This window comes from Indicator indicator, chromosome 21 (genome assembly GCF_027791375.1).
Source record: "Indicator indicator isolate 239-I01 chromosome 21, UM_Iind_1.1, whole genome shotgun sequence".
NCBI classification, from domain to species: domain Eukaryota; kingdom Metazoa; phylum Chordata; class Aves; order Piciformes; family Indicatoridae; genus Indicator; species Indicator indicator.
The window spans coordinates 1,190,124-1,203,812 of record NC_072030.1 but is presented as its reverse complement, the minus strand read 5'-3'; the positions used below and the strand labels follow the sequence as shown (position 1 = coordinate 1,203,812).

Here is a 13,689-nt window from a genome sequence, read left to right as displayed (position 1 = left end):
TCAGCTTGCCCTGGAAGGTTGTGGCTCCCCCATGCCTGGAGGTGTTCAAGGCCAGGCTGGATGAGGCCTTGAGCACCCTGGGCTGGTGGGAGGTGTCCCTGCCCATGGCAGGGGTTGGAACTGGATGAGCTTTGAGGTCCCTTCTGACCCAACCCATTCTGTGATCCCATGAAGCTATAAACACCAAAAGCCCATGCAGACAGCATGCCCTCCAGAATCTGCCCTCCAGCTTCAGATTGTGTCTTACAAGCCTGTTCCCAGCCCCTCTGTGAGAAACTCCAATACAGCTCAACTGCCAACCCCTCAGCATTGTGTTTCTCCTGCAACCCACTGTCAATACAAACTGGAATGTCCTCTTCTCCTTGCATGAAAGCACAGCGTGGCAGAGGAGATCTGACACTGTCAGAGACTTGAGGAGAAGCTGAAAAAATGATGTTTGCAAGAAATCATTGGAAGAGCAAAGAATTTTCCTTCTCTGGGAAAGAAGAGTTCTGTTCTCCAGCTGCCAGCTCCCAGGAATGAGATCATCTCCCTAAAGCAGTGTTCTGACAACTATCATTGTTAGGTTCAGCCAAAGTCATAACAAAAAGCATTGCAGCAAGAACTTCATTCCATGCTTCTCCAATTACCTCTGGGAGTTCAAGTCACATTCTGACCTATTTGATAAGCAGCCCTAAAACTTTGGACACTGGACAACCTCCTGCACCAGCTATCTACAGTCATGTGGAGAGGGAAAGAACCTCATAAAAATTACAGAATGCATTGGGTGGGAAGGGAGCCTCCAAGGGCATCTTGTGCACCCCCCTGCAGGCAGCAGGGACACCTCCAGCCAGAGCAGGCTGCCCAGGGACACATCCAGCCTGAGCTGCAATGGCTCCAGGGATGGAGCCTCAACCCCCTCCCTGGGCAGCCTGTTCCAGTGTCTCCCCAGCCTCACTGTGCACAACTTCCTCCTGAGCTCCAACCTAACTCTGCCCTGCTCCAGTTCCAAACCATTGCCCCTGGGCCTATCCCCACAGCCCCTTCTGAACAGTCCCTCCCCAGCCTGCCTGCAGGTCCTCTGCAGATACTGAAATGCAGCTCTGAGGTCTCCCTGAAGCCTTCTCTTCTGCAGGCTGAACAGCCCCAACTCTCCCAGCCTGATTTCACATGAGAGGGGCTTCAGCCTTCTAATCATCTTTGTGGCCTCCCACACATAAAGCATCTTCAGCCCTTGAAGGTCATCTGTTCTGGTGGTCTTCAGCCTTGCTGCGTGCAGGACTCTCCACCACACATCTGCTGTGCTGCTCCACAAGCAGAAAAGGACCCATCACATCCTGAGGATGTCTGCACTCTGGGGCCATGGACACAGGCCTGGTCACATGATGTAGGGCTCCACAAGGCCCTAGGCAACCTCATCTAGTTGAGGATGTCCCTGCTGACTGTGGGGAGGTCAGACTAGCTGACCTTTGGAGGTCCCTTCCAGCCTGGACCATTCTATGATTCTGTGAGTGAGAGGAGAGCAGCAAGGGTCAGTCTACAGCCCAGACAGAGCCTGAAGACCAAAGCCCAGGCAGCTCTGGAGGTGCTCCATTCATCTCCCTCCTCCTTACCCTGCGTCACAGCCATCACACAGCAGCAGGCGGTCCTCCCGGTCACTCCTGCCACACACCTCACAGAAGGTTGGATCTTCCTCTCCATCATCACCCTGAGTTTTCGTGTTCTCCACAGGGATCTGAAGAGAAGAGGGATACAGATGTTAGGGAGAAGATGGCACTTGGTTAAATCCTCCATCACATGAAGAGCACCTGCAGCAACAGCCAAAGCAGAATGAAGCCCAAGGGACACCAAGCTGGGTGGCCTGGCTGACAGGGTGGGGGGAAGAGGTCCATCCAGGAGGACCTGGACAGGAAGGTGAGGTGGGACCAAGCCAGCCTCATGCAGTTCAACAAGGCCAAGGGGGAGGTCAGCACATGGGGCAGGTGTAACCCTTTGGACAGCTGTTCTCTGGGAACTGGCCTTGTCTAGTCTTGAGAGAAGACTGAGGGGGTCTTAGTAACATCCATAAGTGTCTGAGGGGTGGGTGTCAGGACGAAGCTGCCAGGCTCTGCCCAGTGGTGCCCAGCCACAGGACAAGAAACAGTAAGCACAAACTAGAAGCCAGGAAGTTCCACCTCAACATGAGGAGAAACTTCTTTAGTGTGAGGGTGCTGGAGCCTGGAGCAGGCTGCGAGAGTTGGGGTGGTTCAGTTTGGAGAAGAGAAGACTCTGAGGAGACCTTATTGTGGCCTTCCAGTGTCTGAAGGGGGCTGAAAGAAAGCTGGGGAGGGACTTTTTAGGGTGTCAGGGAGTGATAGGACTGGGGGAAATGGATCCAAGCTAGAGGAAGAAGTTCTTCACCATGAGAGTGGTGAGACACTGGAACAGATTGCTCAGGAAGATGGTAGAAGCTCCTTCCCTGGAGGTTTTTGCAGCCAGGCTGGATGTGGCTATGAGCAACCTGCTGTGGTGTGAGGTGTCCCTGCCCATGGCAGGGGGGTTGGAACTGGATGATCCTTGGGGTTCCTTCCAACCCTGACAATTCTGTGAGAGGTTGTGGAATCTCCTTCTCTGGAGACTTTCAAGCCCCATCGGGCTGTGTTCCTGTGTGCCCTGCCCTGGGTGACCCTGCTTTGGCAGGGGGGTTGGACTGGATGATCTCCAAAGGTCCCTTCCAACCCCTACCATCCTGGGATTCAGTTTGCTACAGTTTTAAGCTTACCTTTTTTAAGATTTTGCCCCCAAAATGTGCCCGAATGTTAATGTTCTTAAAGAGGATTCGATCCACTGGGCAGGAGTTGGCATTCTAGGAAGAAAAAACAAACACAGTTAAGGAAAAAAAAAAAACCCAACAAATATATGCAAGAAAAAGCCAAGAATTTTAAGAAAAAGCCAAGAATTTTAAGAAAAAGCCAAGAATTTTAAGAAAAAGCCAAGAATTTTAAGAAAAAGCCAAGAATTTTAAGAAAAAGCCAAGAATTTTAAGAAAAAGCCAAGAATTTTAAGAAAAAGCCAAGAATTTTAAGAAAAAGCCAAGAATTTTAAGAAAAAGCCAAGAATTTTAAGAAAAAGCCAAGAATTTTAAGAAAAAGCCAAGAATTTTAAGAAAAAGCCAAGAATTTTAAGAAAAAGCCAAGAATTTTAAGAAAAAGCCAAGAATTTTAAGAAAAAGCCAAGAATTTTAAGAAAAAGCCAAGAATTTTAAGAAAAAGCCAAGAATTTTAAGAAAAAGCCAAGAATTTTAAGAAAAAGCCAAGAATTTTAAGAAAAAGCCAAGAATTTTAAGAAAAAGCCAAGAATTTTAAGAAAAAGCAAAGAAATCTAAGAAACCCCAAACATATTTAAGGAAGACAAACATCTCCCATCCAGGAGCACCTCTCTTGATTCAAGTTTTAAGAAGGAAATCCTCCATTATTCAGGCAAGAAGCACTAATGCAGCCCTCCTTTGAGCAGCCACTGGCAGCTCAAGCCCTTCAATCTGATTTTTCTGCTTTGCCAACAAGAGCATGAATCAGGAACCATCCATCTTTCAGAAGATTGTACCCAAGTCTTTCATCATTCTTCAACTGTCAAAGCAACAGCAAAGTCCTTCCAAACACTCCCTTGAGAGAGTGCTCAGAATGGGTTGGGTTGGGATGACCGCCAAGGGTCATCCAGTCCAACCCCCCTGCAGTCACAGCAGGGACATCCTCCACTAGATCAGTCTCTTGGTTTGTTTTCTTCGTTAAAGGCCTCAAACTACCACAGTCAGCTTGCTCAGAGCCTTGTCAAGCTGACCTTGGCTATCTCCAGGGCTGGGGCCTCATCAGGGATGCTCTGTTTAAGGCCATTTTCTTTTTGCTGGACCAAAGAGCAACTGAGAGTGGCTTACAAATCTATCCAGGTAGTGATGTGCTGCTATCTTTTAACACTGAATTCCCACTGGTGCTGCTGCATGCACAGTAAGCTCTGTTGCAATCCTCACCCTGGGTAATGACTATGGGAGGTGTCCCTGCTGCCTGCAGGGGGACTGGACAGGATGACCTTCAAGGGTCCCTTCCAGCCCAAAGCAATCTGTGAAACTATTCAGGTAGGTGACAAAGACCTCTGGCTAAAAACTGAATTCAGAGTAAACTGGCAGTATCCTTTTCACAGAATCACAGAATGTTAGGGGCTGGAAGGGACTTCTAAAGCTCATCCAGACCAACCCCCTGCCAGAGCAGGGTCACCCAGAGCAGGGCACACAGGAACACATGCAGGTGGGTTTTGAATGTCTCCAGAGAAGGAGACTCCACAACCCACCCTGGGCAGCCTGTTCCAGGTTCTGTCACCCTCACTGGGACAGAATTTTTCCTCCTGTTTCCATGGAACTTCCTATGCCTCAGCTCCCACCACTGTCCTTTGTGCTGGCATTGGGCATCACCCAGCAGAGCCTGGCTCCAGCCTCTGGGCACTCCCCCTGCACATCTTCATCACCAGCAATGAGGTCACCTCTCAGGCTCCTCCTCTCCAAGCTCAAGTGCCCTCAGCTCCCTCAGGCTCTCCTCATAAGGAAGATCTTCCACTCCCTGAATCATTTTTGTGGCTCTGGGCTGGACTCTCTCAAGCAGTTCACTGAGGTCCTTCTGGAACTGAGGGGCCCAGAACTGGACACAATATTCCAGATGTGGCCTCACCAGGGCAGAGCAGAGAGGCAGGAGAACCTCTCTGGACCTACTCCCCACAGCCCTTCTACTGCACCCCAGGCTGCCCTTGGCCTTCTTGGCCACCAGAGCACATTGCTGGCTCCTGGGCAACCTCCCATCCCCCAGCACCCCCAGGGCCTTTTCCCCTTCACTGCTCTCCAGCAGCTCAGTCCCAACCTCTCCTGCTCCATGGGGTTGCTCTTTCCCATGTGCAAGACTCTCCCCTTGCCCTTGTTGGACTTCATTCCATTTCTCCCTGCTCTCAGCCTAAGTCTCACTGAATGGCAGCACAATCTTCCAGTCTCTCAGCCACTCCCCCCAGTTTGGTGTCATCAGCAAACTTTTCTGGGTTTAAATATTTCATTTTGCAACAGAGCCCAGGCCAGCAGTCACTCCCAGAGCTCAGAAAGATAGACATAGAGAGAAACCAACACACAGACAGAAAGCCAGCAATAGTGGTGGCTTTTAGATGCCTAGAAACACACTTGGTGTGACATTAGAGCTCTCAGAGGACACCCCAGGAAGGGGGCAAGGCAGGCGCCCCAGGAAGGGGGCAAGGCAGACAGACTCACACTTGCCAAAGCAGTGAGCCAGGTCGGTGCAAAGAAAGCTTAAGAAAGTAAAGAGAGGCCAGTGCTCTGCGCTCAGGCCGGTGCTCCACGCTCACGCCGGTGCTCCGCGCTCAGGCCGGCGCTCCGCGCTCACGCCGGCACTCCGCTCTCGGGCCGGCACTCCGCTCTCGGGCCGGCACTCCGCGCTCACGCCAGTGCTCCGCTCTCGGGCCGGCGCTCCGCTCTCGGGCCGGCGCTCCGCGCTCACGCCGGCGCTCCGCTCTCGGGCCGGCGCTCCGCTCTCCCGCTGGCGCTCCGCTCTCAGGCTGGTGCTCCGCTCTCGGGCCGGCGCTCCGCTCTCGGGCCGGCGCTCCGCTCTCGGGCCGGCGCTCTGCTTACACCGGCGCTCCGCTCTCGGGCCGGTGCTCTGCTCCCACCGGCGCTCCGCTCTCGGGCCGGTGCTCCGCGCTCCCGCTGGCGCTCCGCTCTCAGGCCGGTGCTCCGCTCTCAGGCCGGCGCTCCGCTCTCGGGCCGGCGCTCCGCGCTCACGCTGGCGCTCCGCTCTCGGGCCGGCGCTCTGCTCCCACCGGCGCTCCGCTCTCGGGCCGGCGCTCCGCTCTCGGGCCGGCGCTCCGCGCTCACGCCAGTGCTCCGCTCTCGGGCCGGCGCTCCGCGCTCCCGCCGGCGCTCCGCGCTCCCGCCGGCGCTCCGCTCTCGGGCCGGTGCTCCGCGCTCCCGCTGGCGCTCCGCGCTCCGCCTGGCGCTCCGCTCTCGGGCCGGCGCTCCGCTCTCGGGCCGGCGCTCCGCGCTCACGCCGGCGCTCCGCTCTCGGGCCGGCGCTCCGCTCTCCGGCCGGCGCTCCGCTCTCGGGCCGGCGCTCCGCTCCCGCCGGCGCTCCGCTCTCGGGCCGGCGCTCCGCGCTCACGCCGGCGCTCCGCTCTCGGGCCGGCGCTCCGCGCTCCCGCCGGTGCTCCGCTCTCGGGCCGGCGCTCCGCGCTCCCGCCGGCGCTCCGCTCTCGGGCCGGCGCTCCGCTCTCGGGCCGGCGCTCCGCTCTCCCGCCGGCGCTCCGCTCTCGGCCGGCGCTCCCGCTCCCGGCCGGCGCTCCGCTCTCGGGCCGGCGCTCCGCGCTCCCGCCGGCGCTCCGCTCTCGGCCGCGCTCCGCGCTCCCGCCGGCGCTCCGCGCTCCCGCCGGCGCTCGCTCTCGGCCGGCGCTCCGCTCTCCGCCGGCGCTCCGCTCTCCCGCGCTCCGCTCTCGGGCCGGCGCTCCGCGCTCCCGCCGGCGCTCCGCTCTCGGGCCGGCGCTCCGCTCTCGGCCGGCGCTCCGCTCTCGGGCCGGCGCTCCGCGCTCCCGCCGGCGCTCCGCTCTCGGGCCGGCGCTCCGCGCTCCCCGCCGGCGCTCCGCTCCCGCCGGCGCTCCGCTCTCGGGCCGGCGCTCCGCTCTCGGGCCGGCGCTCCGCGCTCCGCTCTCGGGCCGGCGCTCCGCGCTCCCGCCGGCGCTCCGCGCTCCCGCCGGCGCTCCGCTCTCGGGCCGGCGCTCCGCGCTCCGCTCTCGGGCCGGCGCTCCGCTCTCGGGCCGGCGCTCCGCGCTCCGCTCTCGGGCCGGCGCTCCGCTCTCGGGCCGGCGCTCCGCTCTCGGGCCGGCGCTCCGCGCTCCCGCCGGCGCTCCGCTCTCACGCTGGCAGAGCAGCAGGAGCAGAGGGGAGAGAGCAGAGCACAGCAGAAGACAAAATGACATCAGGGACCAAAGAGCTCACCTTAGACCACTCCACGATGCAGTCCAAGCAGAAGTAATGGGAGCAGCTCTCAGGAGTCCCCACTGCCTGATCCCTGAAGGTGTTGAGGCAAATGGGGCAGTTTTCCCCATCCTCATCAGAGGAGATGCTTGCTCTGTTTGCACGTGCCTCTAATTTCAGAGGAGCGCTCAAGTCCCCCCCAGAGGCCTCAGTTTCTTCCTCCTCCTCCTCTTCCTCATCATCTTCACAATCTTAAAAAGTGAGAAAGAGAAAGACAGAGAAATCAGAGAGTGTTTCTCCCTTGCTCTGTGGTGCATTGTTTGCCACTGGAACCCAAGCTGCAAGAAATGTGTGGGGGCCAGGCTGGGAGAGTTGGGGCTGTTCAGCCTGGAGAAGAGAAGGCTCCAGGGAGACCTCAGAGCAGCCTCCAGTGCCTGAAGGGCTCCAGGGGAGCTGGGGAGGGACTTTGGACAAGGGCTGGCAGTGCTAGGAAGAGGGACAATGGCTCTGAGCTGGGAGAGGGGAGATTGAGAGTGGAGATCGGGACGAAATTGTTGAGAGTGAGGGTGGGGAGAGACTGCACAGGTTGTGGATGTCTCCTGCCTGGAGGTGTTAAGCCCAGGCTGGATGAGCAAGCTGGGCTGGTGGGAGGTGTCCCTGCCCATGGCAGGGGCTTGGAACTGGATGAGCTTTGAGCTCCCTTCCAACCCAACCCATTCTGTGACTCTGTGAACAATAAAATAACTCTGTTGTGCTGCTGGGCTTCAGCAGGGAGGGCAGAGAAGTGTGTGGCAGGGAAGGGGTGGCAGAATGGGGCAGCAGTTCCCAGAACATTCCAGGTAAGCTCATTAAATGGGGCTGCAAGGGCCAAGCATGGCCTCTCTGCTTTGAGGCAGTAACTTCTCTGCTGTTTTCTTTCTTCCTAAATCCCTTCACTAAAGAGCAATGGATTACACTGGCAAAAAAATAAAGCCTGATAATGTGACTGGTCTTGCCAGGATTAAAAGGACAGACAGCAGAAAAACAACAGATTATCAAAACAACAAGGGAGCAGGATAGGGCAGGCCACCACCCAACACTGCAGTTAAAAAGTGAAGTTATTACAAAGTTATCATCTGGCTAATTAGTGAGGTTTTGGGGGTTTATTTAAGACACTTTGCCCTGGTGAGACCTCACCCACAGTGCTGTGCTCAGCTCTGGAGCCCTCAACACATGAAGGACATGGACCTACTGGAGAGGAAGTCACAAAAATGAGCAGGATGGAGAACCTGCCCTATGGGGCCAGGCTGGGAGAGTTGGAGCTGTTCAGCCTGGAGAAGGCAAGGCTCCAGGGAGACCTTAGAGCACCTTCCAGTACCTGAAGGGCTCCAGGAGAGCTCGGGAGGGACTTTGCACAGGCTCACAGAAACACTCAGGTTGGATCAGACCCTCAGGATCACCAAGTCCAGCCCGGAACCCTACTCTACAAGGCTCATCCCTAAACCATAGCCCCAAGCACCACATCCAAACCACCTTTAAGCACATCCAAGGTTGGGGACTCCACCACCTCCCTGGGCAGCACATTCCAGTGCCTGACCACTCTTGATGGGAAAAAGTTTCCTACTGTCCAGTCTAAACCTGCCCAGAGCCAGCCTGAGGCTGTTCCCTCTTGTTCTGTCACTAATTACCTGTGAGCAGAGACCAGCACCAACCTCTCCACAACCTCCTTTCAGGGAGCTGTAGACAGCCATGAGGTCTCCCCTCAGCCTCCTCTGTTTCACACTAACCATCCCCAGCTCCTTCAGTTGCTCCTCACAAGATTTATTCTCCAGGCCCTTCCCAGCTTCCTTGCCCTCCTCTGCCCTGGCTCCAGCACCTCCACATCTCTCTTGGACTGAGTGCCCAGAACTGAACCCAGCACTCCCCAGAGCTGAGTCCCAGGGGACAATCCCCTCCCTGCTCCTGCTGGACACAGCATTGCTGATCCCAGCCAGGATGCCTTTGGCTCTCTTGGCCACCTGGGCACTGCTGGCTCCTCCTCAGCTGCTTGGCCATCAGCATCCCCAGGTCCCTTTCTGCCAGCAGCTTTCCAGCCACACTGCCCCAAGCCTGCAGCTCTGCTTGGGGTTCCTGTTCCCCAAGTGCAGGACCTGGCACTTGGCCTTGTTGAAGCTCCTCCTGGTATGGATCCAATCTCTCCAAGTCCCTCTGCAGAGCCTCCCCACCCTGGTGCAGATCAGCACTGACACCTCACTTGGTGTCATCTGCAAACTCACTGCTGACACACTCTGTGTCTTCATCAAGGTCATCAATACAGATGTTAAACAGAAGTGGTCCCAACACTGAGCCCTGAGGAGCACCACTTGTGATCAGCCTTTGACAAGGGCTGGGAGTGCCAGGATGAGGGACAATGGCTTGGAGCTGGGAAAGGGGAAATTGAGAGCGGAGAGGAAGAAGAAATTGTTGAGAGTGAGGGTGGGGAGAGACTGGCACAGGTTGCCCAGGGAGGCTGTGGCTGCCTCCTGCCTGGAGGTGTTAAGCCCAGGCTGGATGAGGCCCTGAGCAAGCTGGGCTGGTGGGAGGTGTCCCTGCCCATGGCAGGGGGTTGGAAGTGGAAGCTTGAAGGTCCCTTCCACATGGTTGAGGCCCCATCCTTGGAGGTTTTTAAGGTGAGGCTGGACAGGACTCTGGGCAACCTGATCTAGTGGAGGATGTCCCTGCTGACTGCAGGAGGTGTGGAATAAATGAGCTCTGGAGGTCCCTTCTAATCCAAGACATTCTGAGATTCTGTGATTCTCTTAAAAAGCAGCAACTCAACTCACCTGCAGGAGAACAGATTAAAAGTTTCACCATGAAATGATGATTCTGAGATCTGGGTGCCTGTCTGGAGACCACTGAAAGAAGCTTGGCTCTGACCAAAATGAATGCAACCACTCAGCACAGAGTGTGAAAGGTGCTTTCATTTCTAGCACAAAGCACAGCCACACCTATTAGCCCTTCCCTAAAACCTGCTAATGAAGCAGACACAAGGCCCTGGGAAGTTACCTAAAAACCACTCTCACTTCTTTTGACTGGATTTTGGGGGTTGTTTTGGGGGTAGGGGTTTTCTGGGGAGAGGGATGGTGGCTCTTGTTGTTTTGTTGATTTTTCTTTTAATAATAAAAATCACAGAACCACAGAATGGCTCAAGTTGGAAGGGACCTCAGAGATCATCTACTCCAAACCTCCCTGCCATGGGCAGGGACACGTCTCAACCAGCCCAGGTTGCCCAAAGCCTCAACCAACCTGGCCTGGAATACAGTCTCACAGTGCAGCAGAGGTTGGAAGGGACCTCCAGAGATCATCAGGTCCAACCCCCCTGCCAGAGCAGCATCACTTAGGGTAGTCCACACAGGAATGCATCCAGGTGGGGTTGGAAAGTCTCCAGAGAAGGAGACTCCACAACCCCCCTGGGGAGCCTGCTCCAGGGCTCTGTCACCCTCACTGTAAAGAAGTTTCTCCTCATGTTGAGCTGAAATCTTCTATGTTCAAGCTTGAAGCTCTTGTTCCTTGTCTTATCACTGTGAACCACCCAAAAGAGCCTGGCCCCCTCCACTTGACCCCCACCCCTCAGCTATTGATAGACATTGATCAGATCCCTCTCAGCCTTCCCTTCTGGTGGCATATCAGAGAACCACAGAATAGCTCAGGTTGGAAGGGACCTCAGAGCTCATCTTCTCCAACCCCAAGCCCCTGCCATGGGCAGGGACACTTCTCAGTCAGACTCAGCTGGTCAGGGCCTCATCCAGCCTGGCCTGCAACACCTCCAGGCAGGAGGCAGCCACAGCCTCCCTGGGCAACCTGTGCCAGAGTCTCACCAGCCTCACACTCAAGAACTTCTTCCTCAGCTCCACTCTAACCCTGCTCTGCCTCAGCTTCAAACCATTCCTCCTTGGCCTGGCTCCAGACACCCTCAGCAAAAGTCTCTCTGCAGCCTTCCTGCAGGATCCCTTCAGGTCCTGGCAGGCAGCTCTCAGGTCCCCCTGGAGCCTTCTCTTCTGCAGGCTGCACACCCCCAGCTCCCTCAGCCTGTGCTCACAGCAGAGCTGCTCCAGCCCTTGGAGCATCTTTGTGGCCTCCTCTGGACTCTCTCCAGCAGCTCTGTGTCCTTCTGCTGGGGACAGCAGAGCTGGAGGCAGGATTGGAGGTGAGCTGTGAGCAGAGCAGAGCCCAGGGGCAGAATCCCCTCTGATGCCCTGCTGCCACCACTCCTCTGGCTGCAGGCCTTTTGCCTTCTTCTGTTTCACACAGCAGACAATGCTCCAAAGGATGCATTACAAAAAAGCTTTTTGGCACCTGGCATCCACTTAGTCTGTGTTCACATCACTTTGACTAGGAACTTGGCAATCTCTGCTCCTGCCTTCCCATCAAGCTTTCAGATGTGATAAAACCTCTTTATTTTTGTCTAATGAAATGGCATGCAGCACTTCCAGGAGTCCAGGCATCTACAGTGTAAATCTTCAGTGAAATTAAAGAGCAGCTCACATCCCAACTCCTTTTGCAAAGGGAAATGAGTCAAATCCTCTCCCCCCCTACCTAAGCTGAGCAGCAGCAGGAATGGATGTCTCAAACTCCCCATCACAACATTCACTTTGAAACCTGAACTCCTTGTGCCAAAGCAACCAAAGATGCTTTTCACAAGTGAAAATCCAGCAGGAGCCACTGCTGCAATTCTGCTGGGGCTGAGTTCACTCCTCCTATCTCTAACCAGCCCTCCTTGGGCCAGCAGATTGTCCTCAAACACAGAAAAGCTTTAAAACCTTAGAAACTGGGTATTATTATATTCTTAGGACTGCAGGATTTGGGCACTCCCTGACACAGCAGCATTGTGGAGTTCATAGAGTAGGTTGGGTTGGAAGGGACCTTCAAGACTATTCAGCCCCAACCCCCTGCCATGGGCAGGGACACCTCCCACCAGCACAGCTTGCTCAGGGCCTCATCCAGCCTGGGCTTAACACCTCCAGGCAGGAGGCAGCCACAGCCTCCCTGGGCAACCTGTGCCAGTCTCTGCCCACCCTCATTCTCAACCATTTCTTCCTCCTCTCCACTCTCAATCTCCCCTCTCCCAGCTCCAAGCCATTGTCCCTCATCCTGGCACTCCCAGCCCTTGGCCAAAGTCCCTCCCCAGTTCTCCTGGAGCCCTTCAGGTACTGGAAGCTGCTCTGAGGTCTCCCTGGAGCCTTCTCTTCTCCAGCCTGAACAGCCCCAACTCTCCTAGCCGGACCCCACAGGGGAGGTTCTGCAGCCTCTGATCATCTTGGTGGCCTCCTCTGGACCCTCTGCAGCAGCTCCAGGTCCCTCTTGTGCTGGGGGCCCCAGCAGTGGAGGCAGTGCTGCAGGTGGGGTGTGAGCAGAGCAGAGCAGAGGGGCAGAATCCCCTCCCTGTGCTGCTGCTCTCCCTGCTCTGGATGCAGCTCAGCACACAGCTGCCTGCTGGGCTGCCAGGGACCACTGCTGGCTCCTGGGCAGTTTGTCACCACCTGACACCCCCAAGGCCTTCTCCTGCAGGCTGCTCGCAGCCACTCCTCACCCAGCCTGTGTTTGTGTTTGGACTCCTATTTCCTGGCTCATTTCTGGAGGAACATCCTCCACCTCACTCTTCTCCCAATGATTAATAAAATGCACATTAAGAGGCCTACCTTCTAATTCTTCATCTTCACTTTCTTCCTTGTCCTCCTCACCCCCTTCTTCCTCAGTGTCACCTTCTTCCTCCTCACTTCCAGTCTCATCTTCTGAATCACAGCTATTTCCACCATTGCTTTCTGAGAAAGGAAAGAGAGAAGTGAAGGACACAGCACAGCTCCTGCTCAGGACACTCTTTATGCAGAGAGACACCAAATCTCCTCAGTGCTCCCAAGCAGCCTGTTGGGAGAAGATCATGAGAAGCACACCAGCAGTCTGAAGGATTAGAATCTCAGGGAAAACCAAAGAAATGGTCACAAAAGGCCAATCAAAAGAATGAAGTGGCCACCTTCTCTTCTCTCTGGAGCTTGAATCAAGAGGTTCTCCAACCTAGGACTAGAAATGTGAGCCTGCAGCAAGGCTGCCCTTACCTGTTTCACTGAGGAGTGCAAGACTCTGCCTTTTGCCCTTGCCTAGTGCAGCATTCTTGTTGATGAGTTCATCCTGGCTGTCATCATCCATGGCAGGACATCAGGAAACTGCTCCCTGCAAGAAGGCAGACCTCAGTGAGGAGATTGTGCTCCACCTGCACCAGCAGAGCAGGCTCCAACCCAGCTAGGAGCATCCAAGGTGGGTGAATGGTGGAAAGGACACAATTCTGCAGCTGGGAGAGGGGAGATTGAGAGTGGAGAGGAGGAAGAAATTGTTGAGAGTGAGGGTGGGGAGAGACTGGCACAGGTTGCCCAGGGAGGCTGTGGCTGCCTCCTGCCTGGAGGTGTTAAGCCCAGGCTGGATGAGGCCCTGAGCAAGCTGTGCTGGTGGGAGGTGTCCCTGCCCATGGCAGGGGGTTGGGGCTGAATAGTCTTGAAGGTCCCTTCCAACCCAACCTACTCTATGAACTCCACAATGCTGCTGTGTCAGGGAGTGCCCAAATCCTGCAGTCCTAAGAATATAATAATACCCAGTTTCTAAGGTTTTAAAGCTTTTCTGTGTTTGAGGACAATCTGCTGGCCTGAGGAGGGTTGGTTAGAGATAGGAGGAGTGAACTCAGCCCCAGCAGGAGTGGAACCAAGTCAGAATTG

The 13,689-nt window shown here is 55.7% G+C and overlaps 1 protein-coding gene across 1 annotated transcript in view; it reads right to left on the bottom strand.

Annotated features, from left to right (window-relative positions):
* PHRF1 (PHD and ring finger domains 1) overlaps positions 1-13,144 on the bottom strand; it is a 36,518-nt gene extending 23,374 nt beyond the window's left edge. Inside the window, exons 1-5 of the mRNA XM_054390718.1 lie at positions 13,039-13,144; positions 12,625-12,747; positions 6,989-7,218; positions 2,741-2,824; positions 1,593-1,714 (exon numbers count right to left, since the gene is read on the bottom strand). Of these exons, the coding sequence (XP_054246693.1) occupies positions 1,593-1,714; positions 2,741-2,824; positions 6,989-7,218; positions 12,625-12,747; positions 13,039-13,129 (650 nt within the window). The 5' untranslated portion in view covers positions 13,130-13,144. The remainder of the gene's footprint in view (positions 1-1,592; positions 1,715-2,740; positions 2,825-6,988; positions 7,219-12,624; positions 12,748-13,038) is intronic.
* Positions 13,145-13,689: the final 545 nt, after the last annotated feature.